At 39.4% G+C, this 24,471-nt stretch overlaps 1 protein-coding gene across 2 annotated transcripts; it reads right to left on the bottom strand.

Annotated features, from left to right (window-relative positions):
* Nucleotides 1-484: 484 nt before the first annotated feature.
* Nucleotides 485-22,906, bottom strand: LOC125256607 (phospholipid-transporting ATPase ID-like). 2 transcript variants are annotated; one of them, XM_048172752.1, is made up of 29 exons: nucleotides 22,890-22,906; nucleotides 22,717-22,745; nucleotides 20,178-20,255; nucleotides 20,023-20,078; nucleotides 17,071-17,184; nucleotides 16,835-16,933; nucleotides 16,671-16,732; nucleotides 16,485-16,557; nucleotides 15,408-15,478; nucleotides 15,230-15,312; nucleotides 14,816-14,974; nucleotides 8,201-8,289; nucleotides 7,920-8,113; nucleotides 6,971-7,179; nucleotides 6,842-6,885; nucleotides 6,529-6,694; nucleotides 5,671-5,859; nucleotides 5,460-5,575; nucleotides 5,218-5,382; nucleotides 4,963-5,074; nucleotides 4,710-4,815; nucleotides 4,367-4,508; nucleotides 4,100-4,283; nucleotides 3,659-3,882; nucleotides 3,026-3,109; nucleotides 2,687-2,932; nucleotides 2,106-2,244; nucleotides 1,887-2,017; nucleotides 485-1,289 (listed from the first exon to the last, which is right to left on the bottom strand). In XM_048172752.1, the coding sequence occupies exons 3-29, from the start codon at nucleotides 20,230-20,232 to the stop codon at nucleotides 1,032-1,034; spliced, it is 3,570 nt and encodes a 1,189-aa protein (XP_048028709.1). In that variant the 5' UTR covers nucleotides 20,233-20,255; nucleotides 22,717-22,745; nucleotides 22,890-22,906; the 3' UTR covers nucleotides 485-1,031. The 2 variants fall into 2 exon arrangements, with proteins under 2 accessions (XP_048028709.1, XP_048028700.1); XM_048172743.1 differs by lacking the exon at nucleotides 22,890-22,906 and having other exon boundaries at nucleotides 22,717-22,857.
* Between the last annotated feature and the right edge of the window lie 1,565 nt (nucleotides 22,907-24,471).

Raw genomic sequence — 24,471 nt, 5'->3', positions numbered from 1 at the left:
AGGACTAGCTTTACGAAGTGGTTTTACAGATGCAGTTTCCAGAAGAGACGTTATAAGAAAATACAAAGAACAACAAAAACACTTTTGTTGCTATTGAGGTGGAAAACAGGTAAGTTTAGGTGATGTTTGGTGGTATGAGTAGGTTTAGGGGTGGGTTAAGGTGTAAGGGAAGTGTCAACAGTTTAAGTATAGATGTAATTACAGACATTAATTATAGCCGTAATTATACATGCATTGAGAACAATTTAAAAACATGTATGTACACAATAAGCACATTGTATCTAATGATGAAATGTTATTACATAGTAGTTAAAGACTTAATTTTAAGGAGAATGATCAATGAATTTGAATGAATTGCTTAAAGTATTTGTTCCACAAATGCATTGAGCTCAGTACTGTACATTTATTACTACAATATACTCATAAAATAGATTTGAACTGTTTAGCTGTTGGTAAATAAAACTATCAGACAAATACAATAAAATACAAAAGGATTTTCTTAAAGTTTATTGTATATCACTAATCAAGGCACATTTGCATCTTTGTACAAAACATGATAAAGTAGAATGTTAAATCAATGCATTTTGGAGACCATTTCAAATATTAATTGACAAAAAACAACAAAAAAGAAACATACAAAACATCTACAAAATTGTCATACACAATTAATAGCACTTCTTGAATAATCTCTAGGCCTCTTTATGTGTGCACAGTTCTAATGTCCTAAAATTAATATTTTATGTCCTCTGGTCTTAATAGGAACCATGTGGGCGTGTGAAGTGTTTATGTGTGCGTATGTGTTGTTAATACAACATTAAGAAACTTCAAGTTTTATGACATGATTTTCAGCTACTAATCACAGCTAAAAACAGCATCTTACTTATTCAAAGCTTCACAGGTTCACTTCATCTCACTTATTCCTATGTGAAATATTTTTAAGCCCAGCTAAGAATACTTTATTACGCAATACTACCAATGCTGAAGCTTGACAGTAAGTCCTAACAAGTGAATATACAATAGAATAAGGGCCTTTAGGGACTCTGAGCCTCCTCGAATATGGTTCGATATGTCTGGGGTGTGCTGTCAGCCACCGGCGTCTCACTGTGGGGGAAAAGAGGTGGTCTGGTCTTAACTGGAATACGCAGGAAGCGTCCAGAGGTGACAAGGTCTCCATAACCACGGGCATGAGAGAAAGCATAACCGGATCGCCGTGTACTGATTCGTCTCCGGGGGAATTTGCGAGGAGGCGGCAGAGGGACAGCTTTGGCCTGTCTGACTTTATGCCGCACCTGTACAATGGAAGAAAGATATAAGAAAATATACAGTAAACATTGAGTGGATGAAGAAACAGGAAGAAGGAAAAAGAATGAGACTCAAATTATGTTTATGAATGATTCCTGCTCATGAGATTATGACCCCACTGATCATGGATTCCAGAAATAACCTTGACATTACACCTCAGTGTGAAGCAGCCGAGCCACTGCATCCCACAGCTCTGACTCATTCTACACATGCGTTCTACTCATAAAGGCAGGAAGATCTCACATTGTCATCCTGTTCAGTACTGACGCATTGCCTGAAAGATTTTGAATGCACTTTTACAACATAACTACTTACTACTACTACTAACTACTACAGTAAAAGTAGTAAAAGGAGTGAGTGATGCCGATCAAGGGCCATCACACGATATTCTTATGGAAAAACCAATTCAATTTTGTGTCTCTTAGGTTCATATATTGCAATGTTGTTGTCAAGACCGAGACCAGAAGAGGGTCTAAATGTTTCAGAGCCCATGGTCTCACACTATGGTATCGAGTACAACAACACTGATAAATTATATTACTGAAAGAAATTGTATTACTGAAGGAACTGGTTGAATCACCCACCTTGTCGTTGATAGTGGGTTTGAGTTGGATGAAGAGGAACCGTTTCGCCACCACAGGCAGTGAGCACAATATGGTGGTCAGTAAGATGGTCAGCCATACGTTCGGCTGGTTTAGGGAGTTTCTTGCAGTGCCTGAGAAAGATTGAGTCATTTGGAGCCATTTAAAACACACATAAATAGCAGAATGAGCAGATGTGGTTAGGGATGGATGGACACTTACCAATGAAAGGAAAAGAGGATGTGAAGATCAAGTACATGCCGTTGCTGTACATGGTGAAGGTGACGGCAAAATACACAGACAGACTGCCCCACAGGAAGAACTGATTCACTGCTGTCCAATAGTAAGTGTCCAAACCCAGCTTAAACACACATAAACATGGTGTTTGTGTGCATGAGTACATTATTTTACATTATTATTATTTAACAAATTTGTATTGTATTTTTAATTTAAAAAAATTAAACCTGGTTAAACAATGGAAAACTCTTTCAAAAACATTTAAAAATCATATCGACCCCAAACTTTTGACGGTAGTGTATACAGTACAGTGACCTAAAAACTATTGGACACTCAAGCCACACTAATAAATGTATGAAATACAAAACACATTTTTCTAGTAAAACATTTTACAAAAAGTAGTTGTTAGGTTGCCAAATATGTCCAAATAATTTTGGGGTCACTATACAGTGCGTGTCCAATATGAACTGAATTTTTTGAGTATAAGACATGAATATGCGTTAATAACTGTTGTGCAATTTATTTATTTATTTATTTATTTAGTATAGTGCTGAATGAGAATTTACCTGAACACTGACGGCAATGAGTAGGCAGGTCTGCGCCAGCAGGGCAAAGGACTGATAATCTGCAATGTCTTTGCCATCATCTCTGACAGTGTCGCACATGGCTGCCCAAGGGACGAAGAAGAGGATGAGTGAGCTGTAGCAGCTGTGCAGCAGGATCCTCGCAAAGGCCATCTTACTGAAATACTGGTTCAGCTGTCCCGGAGCGTAAAGCTGGGGGTACTGGAAACTCCAGCGGTCATTTACGTCCTGCACATGCACACATATTCATGAATGAATTAACTTTCATGACACTGTAGCATGCTCATCCAGGGTAATCCATATTGATATATGATGACATACTTGATCAAAGAGACTGAGTCCAATAACAGGTAAAGCCGTATACATCAGGTTGTAGATCGTAATGAACCACTCATCGTACACAGTCTGTAGAAAGAGCAGAACACACTGGCTGGGTAATTTGTAGAATTTATGCTAAAACATTCTGAAATTCATGGAATTAATTTTTCTATTCACATTTTCACTCAAATTTAATAATTAAATTTGAGTGAAAATGTGATCATTTAAATTTTTAATTTATATTATAATGAATACTTATATTATAATGAAATATATAATTATTATATGAATAATTTTATAAATATGTAATATGATAATGTATAATTTATAATTATTTTTAAAACATTTTTAATTTAACTTAATTACAAAAAAAACGTTTTAAAAATATAAATTAAAAATAAATGTTAATGTAATTTAATTTAAAATTTAATTAAATTTGTTTTAAATTAGAATGTAAATGTAAATATAAGCATTCCACTTGGACTGTATATATAATATAATTAATGATATCAACTACAGTACACAGAATTGCTGAACTGAAATTAAACTCAGTATTCACTAATGGTAGGTAGGTGTACATTTCGGCACAGTTATTATGACATATGACAAATGTGACTTCAAATATTTCCATCTCACCTGTGCAGAGAAGCCGCAGAAGAAGCCATACCAGAAGTGAACGAAGGTGAAAGTGAAGTTCTTGTAGAAGAAGTAGCGCAGGAACTTACACATGCGCAGATAGGACCAGCGGCCGTGTACCAACAGGAGGCGCTGGAGGTAACGGAACTGGGCGAAGGAGAAGTCACTGGAGAGAACCGCCTGCATGCCTTCTTGCCCACTAATGCCAACACCAATATGGGCAGCTATAGAGGTCATGAGGAGTTTTTAAACAGACAAGTAAGTTATTGTAAGTGATTTAGCATACTTGTCTTAAGTTTACACATATACTGTTTATGTCATAAATTTCCCAGTTTTGTCACTGACCCATTGTTTCTTATAAGTGCATATAATCTTACTCTTCCCAGATCACTTCCCATGTCTTTCACACTCATGTCATCTCTCTATGTGAGAAACACTCACTTTTGATCATGCTGACGTCATTGGCTCCATCTCCAATAGCTAGCGTCACTGCTTTCTTGTTCTTCTTGACAAGTTCCACCACTTGAGCTTTCTGAAGAGGGGTGACCCTGCAACAGATGACCGCTTGGCACATACATGCGGTCCTCAAGAGCTCCAACTGCATGTCCTTCTGCAGAGCAAATGCCTGGGCACAGAATATTGGGAGACACAATGATTAAAAGAGTTTCCTTCTTTTCAATTAATTAACCAAGGTTAGATTTCTCTTACCAGACTGTGGCCATTAATTACCAGTCCATATTCCCCATCGACCTTCTCGTCATCCAACACCTGAGATTTTTTACCCAGAAGTCTACTCTTCTGAATGGGTGGCTCATCTCCTGATTCTGGTGACATCTTTTTCCTGGCATTCCTGAACACAGAGTATGGATCACTTAATTTCAAATGTGATCCATTTGAAGTGGTTCAGAGCAAGGGTGTCCAAACTTGGTCGTGAAGAACCACTGTCCTGCAGAGCTTAGCTCCGACTTGCCTCAACAAACTTTGTATGACAGTGGCCCTCCAGGAGCAAGACTAGAGATCCCTGGTTTAGAGATAGAGAGATGAAACTTACACAAGTTCCTCTCGCACTTCCTCTGCTGTGTTGGCGGCCACTATGAAGATCTCTTTCATTTCCTCTCGAAGCATATTACAAGAGTAACCAATGTTCTCAGCCGTCTCTGTGGGACATTGTAATGATTTGCATGATGTGTGGCTGGAAATATCAACTAGACCAGCACCAAACCAGCTTGACATAAGCTGGTCTTTTGAGAAAGTTCAACTGCCATTAAAAGCTCAATTTATGGTAAATGAATGAGTGAACTCACCCTGTTTGTCTCCTGTCAACACCCAGATTTTAATGTCAGCTTTGGCGAGTTGCTCAATGGTCTGAGGCACTCCATCTTGAAGTTTATCCTCAACTGCAGAAGCACCAAGGAGCTGAACGCACACAAAAACATACTTTATATAAAAATAAATACTCAGAAATAAGAGAAATCCCAATGGCTTACATTGAATGAGGAACATCTAGAGAAGCAAACACCATAGCAACGCTTTAGCATTCTGTGTGATGGTGATTTTACCAGTAAATCCTTCTCGATTTCTTCATAAATAGCATCCAGTTTTGCCTCGCGGTCATCCAGTGCTGTGCTGGCCTCATGATGTCGCTCTCTCCATTCCTCAAACTTGTCTTCATCTAAGTCCTTATAGGCCAAAGCCAGTGTCCTCAGACCCTCTCCAGCATATTCCTGGGATTGTGTTAGTCAAACATGAGAAACTCACACAGACATTGACACAATCTCATGGAAACACAAATGTAACTCACGTTAAGGTGTTCTGTGGTGACCTCCATGAGTTTGGTGGACGATGGATGCAGCCTCTCGAAGATAATTGTGTCGGCTCCCTTACAGTAAAGTGTCAGTTTGCCCTCTGGATTACGAACTGAAGAAACGCACATATACTTGACAATATTGTACTGGAGATTGTTGTAATTCAGAATTTTTTACTGTACTGCTTAATTCAGCTTATGGTCTCACCAATAACAGACATCCTCTTGCGGACGTTGTTGAAATCCAGCACTGCCAGTAGCTTGTAGGTGGTAGGAACTCCCATCTCCACAACAGAGATGGTCTCTGGGGTACGAGAACGAAATACGAAGCCAAAATTCCTTGCTGCGGTGACCAGAGCCCCCTCATCTGGAGACTGAGCCTGGTAAAATAGCTCTCCTGTGGAGAAAGATAGTGTTCAGATGTCTTCATATAGATTAGAATAGGGTCCATTTCTCACTAATAACTCTGACTTTTGCCTCAATAAACTCCTAATTATTGCTTATTAAGTAAGGTAGTTAAGTATAGGAATTAAAGATTAAAAGATGTAGAATATGGTCATGCAGAATAAGGCATTAATATTTGCTTTGTAAGTACTAATAAACCGCCAATATCCTAGTAATATGTGTGCTAATAAGAAACTTTCACAAAATCTGTCTAAATCATGCTGTGCAATAATCAGCATCTTGATATGCCACACCTGTGAGGTGTATGGATTTTCTCGGCAAAGGAGAAGTGCTCACTAACATAGATTTAGACAGATTTGTGAACAATATTTGAGAGAAATAGGCCTTTTGTGTACGTAGAAAAAGTCTTAGATCTTTGAGTTCAGCTCATGAAAAATGGGGGAAAAAACAAGTGTGTTGCGTTTATAATTTTGTTCTGTGTAAATAGATGGATGGATGCATTCATAAATTGTTAAAACACTAATACAGATATACTGTATATTGAGATATACTGTATATTGTACCAGATTTGTCTGAATCAGTGCAATCTGTGTATAGATGTGTTGAGAATCCATTGTGAATAGCTAACAGTGTTGTAGAGCATGCTGTAGGTGGCACTCACCTTCTGTTTTTTCCTCAGGCATGACAGTATGGCAGAGCGCCAGCAGTCGGAAGAAGGATTGGACCTCTGGAGAGCCCAACTTCACCGCTTCCACCAGCTTATGGTCATGGAAATAGAACTTTGGGTCGGCAAGAGAGTTCCAGGAGAAATCGACCTTCTCTGTCTTCTATAAACGGGGAAGAATATGGAAAGAATGAGTAAGGAAAAAAGTGTTGTTGTTTTTTTTAAGTAATTCTTAGGGGAGTCACTAAAATCATTTTTTACTCAAGTGAATATTTAAGAGAAATATATTGTCAATTTTGTAACCACTAACCTCAGTGACTTCAACCCTCTGCCCGGCAAAGTCCACAACCTCACCTGAGGAATGTAAAAACAAGTGAATTAGTGTATACCTTGTAGTTAAAATTGTTACATGCAATGTGACAGCTCTTTGAGCTCTTACCATATGATTTTCCATTGATGGAGCACCTGTTGAAGGTCATGATGTTCTGGGTCAAGGTTCCCGTCTTATCAGAGAAGATATATTTGATCTGACCCAGCTCCTCATTGAGAGTGGTTGTCCTGGCCTGGGCTGGTGTGTCACTCTTGACATGGTACATTTTACGGTCCCAATCAATGAAATAGCTGTTGCCTAGACGAAGGATCTCAACACTATTGACAGGGGAAAAAAGATCAATAGCATTTTGATCACACTTTATATAAGGTGGCCTTAACTATTATGTACTAACATTAAATACCAACAGGAAAATTCCCACATTCACTGCTAAAAAGTATAAGATATGGTTAGGTTTAGAAGTAAGGTTAGGGTTAGGATTATAGGGGATAGAATTTTTAGATAGATTTTGGGGAAATGGTTGGGTTACGACTTGGAGTCAAGTTAACAGTGTAACTACAAATGATAACTAAATGCAAGTACTTTAAATGAAAGTATAAATGCACCAACATGTATGTACATGATAAGTATATTGTATCAAATGGTTAAGTACATAGTAGTTAAGGTGACCTAAAATAAAGTTTGACCAGCATTTTTAGAATTTCAAACAATTTTCTTTCATTATAAAATATATTATCAGCATAATTAAGGTTTAACTAAAATATTTACCTGAATTTCATAATTTTATTGATGTATTTGGTATCTCTTCATTTTGCATCATAACTTGTTTTGTTAAAATTGTTTAAAATTTAGCAAAAATACATCTAAAAATAATAATAATAAAATCCAAGATTTGTATGAGGTCTAAGACGTTTTGACCTCACTGTCTGTCATTATAATGAAATGCATTATAACATAATATATGCAGATGTTTTAAACTCCATGTATTGAAGATATGTAATATGCATGCAAATAACCAGATCATTTTGATTTAATATAAGTTAATATAACTTCTGACCTGACATAGAGAGAGATGGGCACTACAGTGTTGAGGATGATGACGTAGGACCAGAAGGTGAGAAATGCTGAGAGAGATGCATTCGCCCCATCAGCCCTGGGGAGGAAGGCAATGAAGGAATTCCCTTCCTGGTATTCCCAAATGGCATTCCCAATGGACAAGATGGTGCACATGAAGGCCAGAAAACCAAAAATCTAACAAACAAATGAACAGGATTTGAAATGAAACATCACAAACACAAAACAAAATATTTCTAAAGATATTTACACAAATCTACTCACAAATATCACCAGGACATTCATGAGGTGATCAATGCTGGTTCTCTTGAAGATGGATTTGCCAGAGTTCTGCATGAGTTTAGTGTCAGGACCTAGCCAGATTTGGACAGAGCTGTTAAACTATATTATAATCTGAGAAATTTTGAGCCAGATTTACTAACAGCTTGCTCCTGTCACGAATGTGGCTCCCACGGCCCTTCCTCCAGACCGCCAGAGGGAGCCATCACCGGAATACTGATCAGTTGTCATTCGGACTATGTTTCCCATGGGCCCTCATTCTTGGGACTGATTGCACACACACCTGCACTGCATCACACTCACACTATTTAAGACACACACACACACACACACACACACACACACACCCACACCCACACCCACCCACCCACAACATCAACATCAACTCAACCGCTTGACTTCCCTTACCGAAGAGCTGGTGAAAACGCTACAAGGCCTCCGATTCAGTCCTGCCGAAGCCACCACGCCGCCGCCTGCTGCTCCCGCCAATCCAGGTTTCGTGGCCTCCCCTGCAGTCAATCCTCGCTTAGCGCTCCCAGAAAAGTTAGACGGCACTCCTGCCAGATGTAAGGGGTTCCATCTCCAATGTTCCCTGTTTATCAACCAGCAACCGTCTCTGTATCCCACCGAATCCAGTCGGAGATCGTTTGTGTGTTCCTTACTCACTGGCAAAGCACTGGATTGGGCCACCGCGGTGTGGAGAGATGTCAGCTCCGTGTTCCCCACCTTTTAGGATTTCTTGCGAAACTTTAAAGAAGTCTTCGAACATCCCGAAGGAGGCAAGAGCGCTGGCGATCAGTTACTTTCTCTCAGCCAAGGTAAACAAACAGCAGCCGATTAAGCGCTGAACTTTAATACTCTGGCCGCTCAAACTAACTGGGTTAAGGACACTTTAAAACTGCTGTTCCAAAGGGGTCTAACACTGGATCTGCAAGCCGAACTCGCATGCCGGGATGAGGGAAGCTCGCTCAACGCTTTAATTGAACTTGCCATTCACGTTGACAACCTGCTACGAACCGACACCCTGTCCAGCTATCCGCCTCAGCCAGTCTTGCTCTGGAACCCATGCAACTCGGCTATACCCCACTACTTCCCGACAACTACACTTGTGTCTCTATTGTGGTCAGGCTGGCCATGTCAAGATCAATTGCCCCGTACGACCTCAGTCCTCCAATTCCAAAGTGGTGAGTTCTCCACATCACTCTAACTATTCTTCCAACTGCTTCAAATTTCCAATCCAGATTACCGTTAATGGCCAAAGTCTATCCACTCACACTCTGCTGGATTCTGGAGCCGCTGGAAATTTCATGTCAGACTCATTCATCAAAGATCATAACATCTCTCTAACAGACTGTTAATTCCCTGTTGACAGTGGAGGCGCTAGATGGGAAGCCCATCGGCGGAGGCAGAGTGGTCCATATCACAGCTGAACTCGCCTTGCAAGTAGGAGCCCTTCACCATGAACAAATCCGCTTTTACGTCATTCACTCACCCAACAACCCTGTGATCCTTGGTCTCCCATGGCTCAGAACTCATAACCCTCACGTTTACTGGAAAGATGGCCAGATTGTACATTGGGGCGCTAACTGCCATAAAAGCTGCCTGAAACAAATCACTCCCCTGCCGGTTCAAGCTGTTTCACTCCACGATACTGACACTGAAAAACTTAACATACCCGATGAATATGCAGATCTGGCCGTGGCATTCAGTAAAAACAAATCCACCGAGCTACCTCCTCATCGTCCTGGTGACTGTGCCATCGACCTGCTTCCTGGTCCGCCCGTCCATATCACCAGCAGCATCAGGGTTCTTCTTTGTCAAGAAGAAAGACAGCGGCTTAAGACCCTGTATCGATTACCGTGGACTAAATGATATCACCGTCAAGTTCCAGTACCCCTTGCCTTTGGTTCCCCCAGCCCTTGAACAACTCAGACAAGCTGCATACTTCACCAAGCTGGATGATTGTCCGCTGTGCGTACAATCTAATCCGCATCAGAGAAGGGGACGAATGGAAGACAGCCTTTTCCACAGCCACTGGTCACTACGAGACCCTCGTCATGCCGTTCGGGCTGTCCAACAGTCCCTCTGTCTTCCAGTCTTTCATTAACGGCGTCTTCCGTGACATGCTCAATCGCTGGGTCATTGTCTACATAGATGACATCCTCATCTATTCCAACTCCTTCGAGGAACATGTTCAGCACAAACAAGCGGTACTTCAGAGACTGATACAACATAAACTATATGCAAAAGCCGAGAAATGCGAATTTCAGCAAACCTCCACAACCTTTCTGGGTTATGTTATCAGCCGGGAGGGCGTGGCCATGGATGACAATAAGGTGAGGGCAGTACTGGAATGGCCACAACCTCGCACACTGAAAGAGTTACAACGGTTCTTGGGGTTTGCCAACTTCTACAGGCGGTTCATACGGAACTTCAGCGGCGTTGCAGCCCCATTAACGCCCATGACCAAGCGGCAGTCCTCGCGTCTCATCTGGTCCTCTGAGGCAGTGCAGGCTTTCCAAGAGCTAAAGGAGCGTTTCACCACAGCACCCATTCTCCCTCATCCAGACCCCAAACTCCCTTTTATTGTGGAAGTGGACGCCTTCAGCACGGACATAAAAACACCAAGGTGGACACGCTGTCATGGCAGCATGAGGAGGTGGAACGGACAGAGAACGCAGAGAACATAATCCCTGACACCTTACTGCTCGCCCCAGTTCAGTGGGACATTATCACAGAGATCACACATGCTAACGAACAGACCACGCCTCCTCTAACATGCCCAACGAACCGCACCTACGTCCCAGCACAGCTTCGGGACAGACTACTTCATCATGTGCACGACTTCCCAAGCTCTGGTCAACCGGGTGTTACAGCCACCCTCCATCTGCTGCAAAACCGGTTCTGGTGGGACTCCATGCTATCCAACACCACCCGCTTCATCACCAATTGTTCACTCTGTCAAACCACCAGAGCATCACATCAAGCGCCAGCCGGATTGTTACAACCATTGCCCATTCCACAATGTCCCTGGTCTCATATAGCCATTGATTTCGGCACTACACAATCCCCAGTACGCCGTGGGACAATGGGTTTGGCTGTCCACTAGAGACCTGCGGCTAAGACTTCCATGCAGAAAACTCAGTCCCAGGTTTGTAGGGCCCTTTCAAATTGTCAAACAAATAACTCCAGTATCATTTCGTTTAGATTTGCCTGCTAATTACTGTGTTTCTCCCACTTTTCATGTTTCGCTGTTGAAACCCTCCGGGGGTCCAAGAGGGGAGCCAGAGGGAGCCGAGGTCCACACCCCCCCACCCTTGATGATCAAAGGCGAGGAAGCCATCAAGTACGAGAGCTGCTCGATTCCAGGCACCGGGGTAGGAGACTACAGTACTTAGTCGACTGGGAGGGGTACGGCCCGGAGGAGCGATCCTGGGTCAATGCGGATGATATCCTGGACCCTTCACTCACAGAGGAGTTTCATCGGACGCACCCGGAGAGACCGGCACCTCGACCACGTGGTAGACCCCGGCGTCTGCTTCCTCCCATCTGGAGCCGCTCACGGGGGGGGCTCTCTCACGAATGTGGCTCCCACTGCCCTTCCTCCAGACCTCCAGAGGGAGCCACCACCGGAATACTGATCAGTTGTCATTCGGACTACGTTTCCCATGGGCCCTCATTCCTGGGACTGATGGCACACACACCTGCACTGCATCACACTCACACTATTTAAGACAGACACACACACACACATACATCACAAAGTCTTGATTTTTTTACTTGATTTCTGAGCGTTTTCCCGTGGACTGTTACCTGTTATCGTTTGGACTGTTTATTCCCTGAGACTAGTGATGGGCAAATGAAGCCTCATGAAGCACTGAGGCTTCGCAACCCATTGCTTCACCAAAAGGTTCATTACCTGAAGCTTCATTCAGCATTGCTCACTAGTGACACCTAGCTACTGTGCAAAGAAATAGCAGACAAAATTAATCCTGAGCCTATGACCTGAACAGACATTTGTGCATTGCCTGGGTATAAAATAAAATATGTATCTTACTCTGACTTTACTTGTGCAGAGACAACTGGCTCAGACACACACACACACACACACAGATAATTAATTATTCATAAATTATACCATACAAACCTAATATAACCTAATTTAATGTAATAATATAGCTCTAATAATACTATAATAACAATGACATAACTCTTTAACTCTGACTCTCCAACATTCTACTACTACTTCTGGTTCTACTACTCCTGAAACACCCACATGGTGGCGTGTGTTTCGAACCCCCTTTATCCGGAAGCGACACTCAAACCGAACCGATGACGTATTCCACACAAACCGAGGCCTCGTTTGTCATCGGTCACGTGATTTCTACATTCCCAACACAAGCCTCGAATCGACGCTTCATCTGGCACGCCCATTTATGCTCGACACAAGCTCCGAAGCCTCGGTTCAAATGTCCCATCACTACCTGAGACCCTTTGCCGCCTGCCCTGATATTTGCCTGTTTCCTGGACTCTGATTGTGTTGCTGCCTGCCCTGATCCTTGCCTGTACCCTGACTCTGTTTGTCTGCCATCTGCCACGACCATTGCCTGTCCCTATTTATGCCTCTGCCTTTGCCTTGTCTGCATTGTAAGTCCTTTAATAAAAGCTGCAAATGGATCCACATTCTGCTGACCCATCATTACAGCTCCAGTGCAAACCCAGTTTTGGTGTTTAAAAACTACAGTCGGGATTTATTAAAGATACATGGTGAAAATTTAGCAATTAAAAGGCACAGACATATGGCTGACCTTACTGCATATGTAGGAGTTTCCTTTTTAGATGCAGAATTCTTAGGAGGAGAGTATTTAAATAAATCTTGCAACGTGATTTAAGGTTTGCATAGTCAATTACTGGTATTTGCACCATTATTTAACACCCCCAAAAAAGCATATCTTCAACCATTTTGTGCTTGGAATGCTATGATAGTTGCTGTAGGAGGAGGCACTGCAGAGAACAGAACACACTCTAAAAAATGCTGGGTCAAAAACAAAATAGGTTGGGTTGAAAATGTACAAACCCAGCGATTGGGTTGTTTTGACCTAGCAGTTGGGTTAAATGTTTGCCCAACGTGCTGGGCAGTTTTATTTAACCCAACTATTGTTTAAAAATTCCTATATGGCTGGCTTAAAATGAACCCATTTATCCATTTTCAACCCAACTCGGGTTGTTTTTAACCCAGCATTTTTTTTTTTTAGAGTGCAGCACATGGTAGAAGGGAGAACATTTATTTGGAATGCTAGAGGAAGACGTTATCGTTGCTTTTAGTAGATTGCATTGGTCATAATGGAAATGAGCTTCTGCATCTGTGTTCTTAAATTTGTGCATTTTCTGTAGATCACCCGCAGAACTTTCCACTCCCATCTGCACTTTTATGGGATTGTGGTAATTTACTCATGCTAATTTGCACTGTTTTGTAAAACTGGCCCTTTGAATATAAGCATAAGAGGACGTTCACACAGAACACGTTTTTTTCATTCCACTGTGCTACTTTTCCATTGTTTTTCAATGTAAACATGTGCTAGATGGACATCTTTAACTGTTGTTTCTCGCGTCTTTTGCAGCTTCTTGAGCATGATATGGAATTCTAAAAATGCGGCGCTCAAGTTAAAGGGTTAGTTCACCCAAAAATGAAAATTCTGTCATTTATTACTTACCCTCATGCCGTTCCACACCCGTAAGACCTTCGTTAATCTTCAGAACACAAATTAAGATATTTTAGTTGAAATCCAATGGCTCCGTGAGGCCTGCATAGGGAGCAATGACATTTCCTCTCTCAAGATCCATAAAGGTACTAAAACACATCGAAATCAGTTCATGTGAGTACAGTGGTTCAATATTAATATTATAATGTGACGAGAATATTTTTGGTGCGCCAAAAAAAAACAAAATAACGACTTATATAGTGATGGCCGATTTCAAAACACTGCTTCAGGAAGCATCGGAGCATAATGAATCAGCGTGTTGAATCAGCTGTTCGGAGCGCCAAAGTCACGTGATTTCACGTGTTTGGCTGTTTGACACGCGATCCGAATCATGATTCGATACGCTGATTCATAATGCTCCGAAGCTTAATGAAGCAGTGTTTTGAAATCGGCCATCACTAAATAAGTCGTTATTTTGTTTTTTTTGGCACACCAAAAATATTCTCGTCGCTTTATAATATTAATATTGAACCACTGTACTCACATGAACTGATTTCGATGTGTTTTTAGTACTTTTATGGATCTTGAGAGAGGAAATGTCATTGCTCCCTATGCAGGCCTCACGGAGCCATCGGATTTCAACTAAAATGTCTTAATTTGTGTTCTGAAGATTAACGAAGGTCTTACAGGTGTGGAACGGCATGAGGGTAAGTAATAAATGACAGAATTTTCATTTTTGGGTGAACTAACCCTTTAAAATGAGTTAAACTTTTTAAAAACGCGTTTCTAGACCTGGCGCTTTTTTCGTTCCACTGACCTGCATCTCATGTTATTAACAGAAAAAACGCATTCTTTGTGAACTGGCCCTAATACGCCCATTTTCAGTATGATTCCGCACCTCCAAATACCACCAGGCCGAAGCACCACTCTGTGTTTCTGAGAGTACATCCTCTGAGCAGAATCCTGTCATTATCCAGAGATAATGTCTCTCCTCCCACCGTCAGAGTTCCTGTGAACTTATCCAGACGGTTGTTTGGAGGCTCACAGCGCACCTCACCTGAGACATACAGTATATAATTAATACGCAGACACCAAACAGGGACAAATTTTGTCTAAATATAGTAAGTTATCCTGAATACAAATGTAGAGCTCTGAATTTATAAACACAAATTTTATTCTAAACAGTAGACATGCTTTTTTACAATTAAATTTGAACAATGTCCTAGCAACCACTCAGAACACCTTAGAAACCATTTAGCAATGCCTAGCAATCTGATATCATGCAGTTAAATTATGAGCATGTGTCACTCACCATTGAATGCTGCTAGTCTCTGGATGTCATTGCCCAGGTCTCCTGTGATTGTCAGAGCTTGTTTCACCTTCAGGTTTGTCTCTCTGTGAGGCATAGGAAAAGAGAGACTGATGATGGCTCTGGTACACAGTTATTACAGATGAAGTCCATGTTTACATGCACATGCTCAGTTACTGACCCGTCCAGCTCAGCCGTCTCAATGTAGATGAGGTTGAGAGGTTCACTACTAGAGAGCAACAACAGATCAGCCTAGAACACAGGAAAGAAAAAAAACAGAGTTCATTTTTTTTAAGTTGTAATGACTTATAAAATAATTAATCATGTTTTTTGCACTGGACAAATCTTGGTAATTCATAGTTTTCATGTGACATCACAGCTTTACAAGGCTTTCCTCCATTGCCCGCCAGTCATTTTTACTAGGTTTGTACTAAGTACTAATGTTGAAAGACAGTGATATTTAAAGACCAAATTCAATATACACATAATTGATGATCTATACTACATACAGGCAAATAGATGAACCGAGAATATAAACACAATATAGATTCACATTAAGTGTTTTTCCATAGAAAACCATTAGAAAAATCGGAACCATTTAGTGCATTTTGTTCATATTCTGAACTCATCTGCGTGCCTATAAGTATGCATCATTAATAAGATGTATACTGAATTTTATCTTTTACTTATAAATTTTATCTTTCACTGTTTTTAGTACAATAAGGCACTTTAAGGGTTTCCCGCTGTGCTTTTGTCATTTTTATTTATAGTTTTAGAAATTGAATTTAACTTGTTAGCTGCCAAAGCAACATTTCCCAATTTTGTTTTAGTTTTATAAGTTTAACCTTTAAGTTTTTCATCTAATATTACAGTACATATTTTATTTTGTTTCAGATTTATTTCAACGAAAACACTTTTAATAGTTGTATAGTTTACAATAACAACACTGTTCTGGCTACATCACCAGCTAGTGTATTATAAATTTATCAAAATAAATAAATTGTAGATTTTAATATCAAAACTATAGTTTACACTTTATTTTACAGAGCCGTAGTTACATTGTAATTACTCAAATAAGTACTGAATACTATTCATTAACTACATGTATTTACTATAGAGTTACAGTTAGGGTTAGGGTTTGGTTTAGGGTAATTTACTTATAATTATGCATAATTTACTGCTATTACTACAGTAAGTACATGTAGTAACGTGTAACTACGGCACTGTAAAATAAAGTGTTACCAAACTATAAACTTACCGTGACAAACTCATTGTTTTCCAACTTGACAATGTCGCCCACTTGAACATTCATCCATTTTTCACTTTTCAATCTGTTTGAGAACATGACATTTAATTCACTGTCAAATATATTTGGGAAAATGCTATATTTGGGAAAAAAACTATGATAAAAGTAACATCATACACACAGAGGTTAAACACTTACTCTCCATCAATAAGCACTTCTACTTTTCTGTTGTTCACATGATTGTCATTCTTGTGTCTGGTCTGTGTTGTAGGGTGAACATAAAACACAAGGCAACAGAGAGACCATATGAAGGGACAGTCACATTATTGTCTGTATTGGACATGGGCAGGAAGTAGACTCACAATGTCATCAGAGAGATCTTTAGCTAGAGTTATAGACAGCACCAGCAGCAGAGGAACTACAGTAGTGAACCAGGACAGAGACGAGATTTGAGGAATCAGCTGTACAACACAAACATGATGAAGTCTGTTAGAATTCCTCTCATTTTATAAAACTTATTTTAAAAAATGCTTTTGTGTTTTCAGAGCACAATTTTAAGATAATAATATGGTAATCTAGTTTCTATTTGACTGGTAACCTGTAAGATGAGAAGAAAAACAAAGTAGGCATTGGCCAGTCTCTGAAACTGCTCAAACAGATTGAGAGGGAGGAAGGTGAAGAAGTTGTACTTGGAGGTCTTGATGGCATTGTTCTGTAAGGACACACATAAGAAATGCACACAATAAGCTTCAAAAATTGAAATGTTTTTAAAGGTGCCCAAGAATGCTTTTTCACAAGATGTAATATAAGTCTAAGGTGTCTCCTGAATGTGTCTGTGAAGTTTAAGCTCAAAATACCCCATAGATTTTTTTAAATTAATTTTTTTAACTGCCTATTTTGGGGCATCATTAACTATACACTGATTTTTTCAGTCGCCGCCCCTTTAAATCGCGTGCCCCCTGCCTCACGAGCTCTCGACTATATTACAGCGCATTTACAAAGTTCACACAGCTAATATAACCCTCAAATGGATCTTTACAAGATGTTCGTCATGCATGCTGTGTGCATACATCGAATCATGTGAGTAAAGTATTTATTTTGATGTTCACATTTGATTCTCTATGAGTTTGAGGCTATGCTCTGTGGCTAAAGCTAACATTACACACTGTTGGAGAGATTTATAAAGAATGAAGTTGTGTTTATGAATTATACAGACTGCAAGTGTTTCAAAAAGAAAAATAGCGACGGCTCTCTTGTCTCCGTGAATACAGTAATAAACGATGGTAACTTTAACCTCATTTAACAGTATATTAGCAACATGCTAACGAAACATTTAGAAAGACAGTTTACAAATATCACTAAAAATATCATGTTATCATGGATCATGTCAGTTATTATTGCTCCATCTGCCATTTTTCGCTGTTGTTCTTGCTTGCTTACCTTGTCTGTGCACAGATCCAGACGTTAATACTGCCTTTCCTTGTCTAATGCTTGAACGTGGGCTGGCATATATGCAAATATTGGGGGCGTATGCCCCGACTGTTACGTAACAGTCGGTGTTATGTTGAGATCCGCGTGTTTTCCGGAAGTCTTTTAAACAAATGAGATTTACATAAGAAAGAGGAAGCAATGGGGTTTGAAACTCAATGTATGTCTTTTCCATGTACTGAACTCTTGTTATTCAACTATGCCAAGATAAATTCAATTTTTCATTCGAGGGCACCTTTAAAGTGCTCCTATTATGTATTTTTCAGTTATTAGCTTTCATGTAGTGTGCAATATAGATGTTTGTGAATGTAAAGGTGCATTCACGCCATATCTTAATTCCAAACTACGAGATTCTGGCTCGTAAAAAGTGTCCATGTCCTCGTAGAGCTCGTAATTACAGGTTGTAAGCTGGGAATTTTCTGAAAACTCCCACATGTACCACGTGGCCACTGTACCACCTGACCGCTGTAGATTCAATTAGGCGTTGATAGTGGTGCCAAAGAAATGCATAATTCCCAGTCAAAGGACGTGAACAGCTCCGAATATAACTTCACGTGTTGTCATCTCAAGATTCCAGTAAATACGAGGTGGCGTGAACGCAGCATAAAAGATAAAGGTTGTAAGCGGTAGAGTAATCACAACAGACTGAGCCAACTGACCAATCAGAGCAGAGTAGAGCAATTACAGCAGACTGGGGGCACATTCAAGCTCAAACCGGTGCGCAAACAGGTTTCCAGATTTAACGACATGTTTCCTGGAAACGGTGTTTGAGATAAGTTGTCAGCCCAATCAGCAGCAACATGTATATGAACAATGCTGTATTAAAGAGACAGCTCGCACAATGGGTCCATGTGAAGTCGTTTACAAATGTGTCCGCTGCAGCTCAGTATACACAACAATTGAAGATATTATAAGACAACTATTGCATTGCAATATCAAAACACTACTGTTTCAGTTTAAAAAATGTTTTGCAACGTTTTGTCGGGGCTGAACGCAGCCTGGGTAGACCAATCAGAACAGAGGGTATGCACGTGACGTCACCGTCGACCGTTAGGACTGCGGTTACGGACGCTGAGAGGCAAAAGACTGAGCAGCAGCATTGGTTTTCAGCGTGAATGTCGCGAAAAACACACAAAACACATTCAAAACGGGAAAGAGCTTTGCGGCTGACTGTACAAATAGATTTGACACAAACCCTGAGGTATATATTTAAAAACTAGAGAAAGCAACAGAAAAAGAAGCAAATGGATCACTGCAAGTCACAGAAACAGCTGGACTTCAGGCAAAGAAACATGGATTTGCAGTTATCATTTTGTGTCGAATTGTTGGATTTTGAGGTAAAATCATACCTTATATATTGTATTGTTATATATATGTTGACGACTCATCAATTAAATATTTTCCATCTTATATTATGCATAATTGGGTGTTTGTAAATAAACAACACTGTGAAAAACTTCTATAAAACTATATATGTTTTAGGGCTCGACAATATGACGATATGACATTGATATAAGTGATTAAGCAGATTTAAACCTACCGATATTGTAGTTATATAAAATATTCACAGCCAGATATGCTTTATGTATTTCCCCGGCGTCAAATCAGGCACATATAAATGTCAGGAAACACGACTCCTGGCTGCATGTCAATATCCATGGATTAGGTTTATTTGACAAGTTGTAAGAAACACTTGTTTCGAGTCCAACCTTTAGGGTAATTCGTTAGTTTTACTCGCGTTTTCGCCGTTTCTCATATTAATCCAGTTACGCAGCATGTTCTTTTGCCCTCAGTCCAGCTGAGGGAGCGCGTTTTCGGCGGGAAAGTGACGTCGATGCATACCCTCTATAAACTGGGCCATCTTCCCAATCAAAGCAGAGTAGACCATTTACAACAGACATAGCCATCTGACCATTCAATTGTGCATTGACCATTGAAAAAAATATATTATTTTTACCTTGGATACATGTAAACCTATTGTAGGAGGCCAAAAAATAAATAAAAAATGGAACCTTTAAAATAATAAGGGCACTTTAAAACAAGTAAATACATTCCTACTCACCGCATACTTAAATGACAGGTTGAATTCTCTGTCATTTGCTCGCAAATGCCTCTCCTCTGAGGGGGGAAGAAAAAAAAATGCATTATTTAAAACATTATGAAACCAGAAAGTTTTATTTCAAGCTTCAAATTGTGTGTGCAGTGTAGCTGTTATACCTTCTACTTTCTTTTTCTTCACGTTAATTCCACAAGCAGACAGCAGGGAACCCATGTTTCTGTGATCAAATCATCACGCTGATAAAGAGAAAACAAACCATGAAAACACATATCAAAAAATAAAGTAATAAAATAAAACTAAATTAAATTAAATTAAATAGTTCTTAAAAACATTAAACACGAGAAAAACTACAAAACTTGAAATTGCTTCAGGATCTTCTAGTATAGAATAAAGAGTTGTATAATCTCAAATAGGGGCCGGTCAGTTGTGTACAATGCAGCGGTACGTAGTACTGTACTGTATAAACTATGATCTGTTGTGTTATGATCTTTGATTTTGTTGAATTTGATTGGTAACATTTTGCAGTAAGGTTCTATTTAACATGAACTAACAATTAAATTACTACTAAAGCATTTATTAATCTTAGTTAATTTCAACATTTACAAATTAAAACCAAAAGTTGTGTCTGTTAATATTCTTTAATGGACCGGAGCTAACATGAACTAACAATGAACAATAAACTAACATTAATAAATATGGTAACAAATGTATTGTTTATTGTTAGTTAATGCATTAACTAATGGGACTTTATTGTAAAGTGCCACCATTTGATTTAATAGGTAACAGTCATGATAATTGTTTGAATTGAGAATTTATTTGAATTATTTAATTTATTGTTATTATTAAAAATGATCCATCTATCCAACTGCTTGGTATGTAGGGTCACGGATGGATATTATAAATTATTTGTCACTGATAAATTACAATTTTATATGATTTAAAGATAAAAAAATATTCCCTCATTCAAGTAAAAAGATAAATCCCCTGAAAATAAATAAATGCGACCATATTTACGTGTAACAGTCTATAGGAGTTTTCTGTAATAATTCAGGTTCATTAGTCTTACAGTTCAGTTGAGGCCATTTTACATTACAGCTCTTCCAACAAAACCTACATTAAAATCCGACAAACGGCAGGTTGGATAGAGTCTCACTGTAATGCATTATGATATCTTTCTGTTAGTGTGGTTAATGATAAACTGGCAGAAAGTTCATTGTATTTTACAGCTCTTGTCTTATCAGCACAGGTTATTGATGAGAGGAGCATGTATTTACACACACATGTAGCCGTGCTTCCTGATCTCATATTATTTACCTGACAGCCATTTCCATAGATGTAAGCATTTGCTCATATAACACTGAGACATTCAGCTCGATCTTAAATAAGGATAAATAATTCTTGTAATTACTATTAGATGCCTCTAGATGATCATATTTTTATCTACATGTCAAAAATAAAAAAATTACATAAAAATACTGTATCTTAAAAAGGCTATATTTTATCTAAAATGAGTTCTTTCCCCATCCACAATAAAACTGACCCCTGTGAAACCAGCGAAAAGTGTTGTATACAGCCACTCACAACCCTGAACATTAGACCAAACTCACATACCTTCATCTCACTCTTTATCTAATCTAATATTATCATGGCCCATCTTAAACTGGGATCGCTCATAAGTCAACACATCGCCAACACCCACGTAAAGAATCGCTGTGAAGTTTTAAAAGTGAAATCACTTATTTCCAGGCAAAATATATTTAACATAACAGCATCAAACGTTTCAAACACAAGTTCTCAAAAATATTTTAACTTTCCTAATGCATATGATCAAATTAAATGCTAACATTAGAAAATAATGACACTGCAATATAAAGTTCCCCATTATTACATTATTATTATTATTATTATTATTATTATTATATGTTGTTACATTTATTATTAAAAACTTGAAGCTGTGGCTGCTATAACATTAACATAAAAAGTGTTGATGTTTCTGGCATTATGGAGGGTATTGTGAGACTGTATCATTTGTGATATGTTAATAAACCAACAGACTTAAGATAAAATCATTTGCTTAATATTTTGATATATAATATCCACCCTAATGATACATTTGAAGGCTACATTATTACATTACTAAGTTCAAAAATGACTTTTTGAAGGCCTTTTTTAGGTTCTAAATCATCTAAAACAACATCTAAAACATCTATAATTGTTATATTCTATCAGTGTGACACAAGTGCGACATTGACAAGTAAAAGTTCAATGACCATAACTAATGTTGGCGGTAAATGGCGTCGGTCTAGAGACCGGTTTCCCCTCGACACCAGGAAAACACTCGACCCTTCACCATCTATATTCAAGAGTCAACAAGGAAAATTACACACCCTTAAACGCACACCTTAAAACTCACCACCTTATCTCTTCGCTTTTGACAAATCTACATTCATCTCTATGTATATACTGACACAGATATATGCTGTTTGTCATATACTTGTTACAATGTTCAGTATTTTTAAACAAAGCACACTGCACTGCAGTTGCCTTTAGCTATTGTAAATAAGTAACTTACTGTACTTTATGAGTGAAAAACCTTCTGTTTTAAAAAAAGAAAACCTTACAAGATCAACATACCCCCTCAAAAACTCACTAAACATGTAAAGAATGATAAAGCTGCACCAGCTGAAGGTGTCATACCTGAGTCACACGTCTGCCATCCAGGATCCCTAGAGAAACAGCAAAGTTTCAGAGTAAACCACCACCCCATAAACATGCGTGGAAAAGGACATGCAGAACCTCACTACAGTTCCCATAATGCAACTGCAAATCAGGTTCCTACTTAGAGTACAGGTGAAAGTTAAGGGTGTAACCTGACGTCAGGAAGAGGTTTCCAGCTAGGGCTGGATGGAGCCAACAGCTGCAGTTGTGCCCTATGGAAAGGGTTAATGATTGGTCGATTGCGTATGCTTGAAGGAAACGGAGGGATTTTACAGCATAGCATGTCCAGGGACAGACGGAAAGCAAACAGTGGATGATCTTTGGACTCTGGTGGGCTGGAAGAGGGAAGCTGGTGAAACAGTTGGATGAGGGAAAGACGTGGGCCAGTCACTAAACCGTCTAGCGTCATATAATGAAAAACCTTCCAATCTCATTTACGTAGTTTAGCTCAAAATTGGACAGGCGTACCTAGAAGAAACTAATTTTATTACTCAAGAGAAGACAATTCTTCTATTTATTCGAATTGCTGTAAAGTACAAACAACTGACATACATTACATAGGTCACTTTCCTATTGGCAGAGATTATCAAAACACTACAAAACAGATCATCCTCATGTTTATGGCATACTATATCAATGTCAGCTGAAGATATGCAAAAAAGGGCTGATTTATTACCTCTTTTATTGATACAGATTACAAAGACAGGGCAGAGGAACAGGAAATGTTGCAAGCCAGATTAAAACACAAATTTCCTACATGAGCACCATTGCTCAATGCGTCGGCACGTGCGCAAACCACTGGGCCACAGCGTCAACCTATATAGTGTGAGACTGAAAGGAATAGTTCACTCAGTTAGGCAGGATGTTCATGCTGTTCTTTTCCATAATAAAGGGAAATGGGGTCAAAAAGGGAGAAAAAACACCATAAAAGTTCATTATTATTTGTTCAATATATTGTAAGTCTTCTCAAGTCATATGACATGTCTGGGTGACAGTAATTTTAATTTTTTTGTTTTTGCTGTAGTTCTGATTGCACTTCCACTAGTGCTGTACAATATATTGTTTTAGCACTGATATTGCAATGTGCGCATCCGTGATTGTCACATCGCAGGATGTGCCGTCAAGTATAAACATTCAAGCGATTTTAAACCATTCGAGCATAAGACAACGTAAAAGAGAACTCAATTCAGAACTCAAGCGCTGTTTTCTGTGCACGCACAAAGAGCAGCACAGACAGCACGGCATCACCGAATTCCGTTCTCTTCCACGTCTATTTGTGCTTGAACGGACACATACGCGCAAAATTATGTCAAAACGCCCATCTCGGTGAGTATCCTCATAAACACATTTACTTATGGCTTATGTGAACTTAAACAATTGAGAAAGAAAATGGATGCATATCATATATATACTGTTTAAGGGGCAGTTGTGGCTTAATGGTTAGAGTCAGACTTGTAACCCAAAGGTCACGGATTTGAGTCTCAGTACCAGCAGGAAATGTAGGTGGGGGGACTGAATGAACAATGCTCTTTTTCACTTTTATTACCCACAACTGAGGTGCCCTTGAGCAAGGCACCAAACCCCCAATCGCTCCCTGGGAGCCGCAGCAAAAAATGGCTGCACACTGCTCCGGGTGTTTTGACGGTTTTTGTGGGGGCGTGTGTGTATATGTGTGCACTTGGATGGGTGAAGCTCAAATTCCGAGCATGGGACACCATACTTGGCTACACATCA

The sequence above is a fragment of the Megalobrama amblycephala genome, linkage group LG2, assembly GCF_018812025.1.
Source record: "Megalobrama amblycephala isolate DHTTF-2021 linkage group LG2, ASM1881202v1, whole genome shotgun sequence".
In the NCBI taxonomy this organism is placed as follows: domain Eukaryota; kingdom Metazoa; phylum Chordata; class Actinopteri; order Cypriniformes; family Xenocyprididae; genus Megalobrama; species Megalobrama amblycephala.
The sequence above is the reverse complement of the archived record's forward strand: the minus strand, read 5'-3'. Positions and strand labels throughout refer to the sequence as shown.